The 1,847-nt window shown below is 30.6% G+C and overlaps 1 protein-coding gene across 1 annotated transcript in view; it reads right to left on the reverse strand.

Annotated features, from left to right (window-relative positions):
- LOC106473828 (adenylate cyclase type 2-like) overlaps positions 1–1,847 on the reverse strand; it is a 12,100-nt gene that overhangs the window by 8,462 nt on the left and 1,791 nt on the right. The window contains exon 2 of the mRNA XM_013934502.2: positions 871–975. Within this exon, the coding sequence (XP_013789956.2) occupies positions 871–975 (105 nt within the window). The remainder of the gene's footprint in view (positions 1–870; positions 976–1,847) is intronic.

Genomic DNA, 1,847 nt, shown 5'->3' on the forward strand with positions numbered 1-1,847 from the left:
GAAGATACATCCCGTAAAATTAAGAGACTTTGTTGAATTGTAATTTTGTGATTGTATTTCTGTACATTTAATTAAGTTATTGTTAATTGTTATTGGTTTATTGTAAGTGGCTATTGTTCGTAACGAAAAATACTAAGGAGGGGCAGTGTTGCGTCAGTGAGGTCACGTGACTAGTATCACGCCACTCCTTCTCTCGAACCTTCAGGAATTGTCGGGAGATTACTAGATATAGGGTAGTCTGGTATATATAAGATGGTAACAACGTGACGGGACAACAGTGTAATGAGTAATTGAATGTATGTGGACAAAATATTGTTGGCCACATGAGATATAGCATTTGTTATAGAGCGACTGTTGAGATTAAGTGTATCGGTAAAGTTGTATTCGGAAAGAATAAACCAGCTTTATTTAAGAAAGGACTTGTGTCGCTAAAGTTTCTTCAGAACGAATTTACGGAAAATTAACTAACGAACGGAGACGTAACAGTAGGATCCAGACTGACTATAGTCCAATATCGCCTTGTCCAATATAGCTTGTAATAAAACTGATAACCACACCAAAGTTCAAGAAAAAATAAATAAATAAAAGTTTTGAGTGTGGAGAGAACTGTGTACAAACACGTTTTCATCTGTTTAAGACCACATAATTCATTATAATATATTATACACAAATTTATAATCATTCAATAGTATTTTTAAATAAAATACATAATATTTAGGTAATTAATTGAAATTAAATGGATTAATGGTAACAATGGTTTAGTTAAATGTATAAGTAGCTTGCCTAATAATTACATCTTTAAACATTAACATATATAAGGATTTAAAGGCATAATGAAAACTATTTAACTAATGAACTGATGCTCCTCACCTCCATAGATCCTCCTCTGCCAGGTTGTAAACCTGCAGCAGCCATGTATGTACTGCCAATGGTTTTAATTTTCTCAATTTTCAGAAACTCAGTTTCATAAAGCAACTAATGAAAAGAAAAAATACTCATTGTGTTTTATATTTCTACTATTACAAGCTACAGTTGTTGTTTTTTTAAAAAGAAATTTGGGTTTTCAGCAATCTATACATTTTAAAGAGTTTTACAGAAAAAAGTAGGAGTTAAATAAACTAAAAAAAAAAGTAGATGTTACATCCAAACAGTTTCAATAAAACTTTTTACATCTTATACATATTTCTTTTTTTGCTGTTTTATTAGAGAATGTAACATGGTTTAAGGATAAAGGACATATTTCTAAATAATCACATTCTTTTATATTACTGGGTTGATGTAGCAAAGAAATTTTATCCAAAAGAATCCTATGACTAGATTCAAAATGATAACACGTAAGAGTAGATTTAATAAATTCTTCTCTAAGCATATGACCTTGATGTTATTTGCATCTGACTTACAAAGAATGGGAGGTTTATCAAATACATTTTTTACCAAATTCACATGAGTTACCACATAAAAAATGCTTTTGATTTTCCTGTACTACTTTTAAGTTAGGTATAAAATGCTTATCGAAACATGTAGTGTGTTTTCAACAATAAATGAAATTGTGCTTATAAATCATTGTTTGTTCATTTACTTCTACTTTGTGTTGATAAAATTCTGGAGCAGCAATAATAAACTAATTATCTAAATTACAAGATGAATTATTTTTATTTCCATAATGTATTGTTGCATCAGCGAGGTCACGTGACTAGTATCACGCCTCCTGTTTTCTAGAAATATCCTGTTCCTTCAAGAATGCCCTAGCATTTACTAGATTTGGGGGTAATCTGGTATATATAAGATGGTCAAAACGTGACGGAACAACAGTGTAGTGAGTAATTGAACTGCAGTCAGAGAGTATT

Source organism: Limulus polyphemus, unplaced genomic scaffold (assembly GCF_000517525.1).
Source record: "Limulus polyphemus unplaced genomic scaffold, Limulus_polyphemus-2.1.2 Scaffold6536, whole genome shotgun sequence".
In the NCBI taxonomy this organism is placed as follows: Eukaryota; Metazoa; Arthropoda; class Merostomata; order Xiphosura; family Limulidae; genus Limulus; species Limulus polyphemus.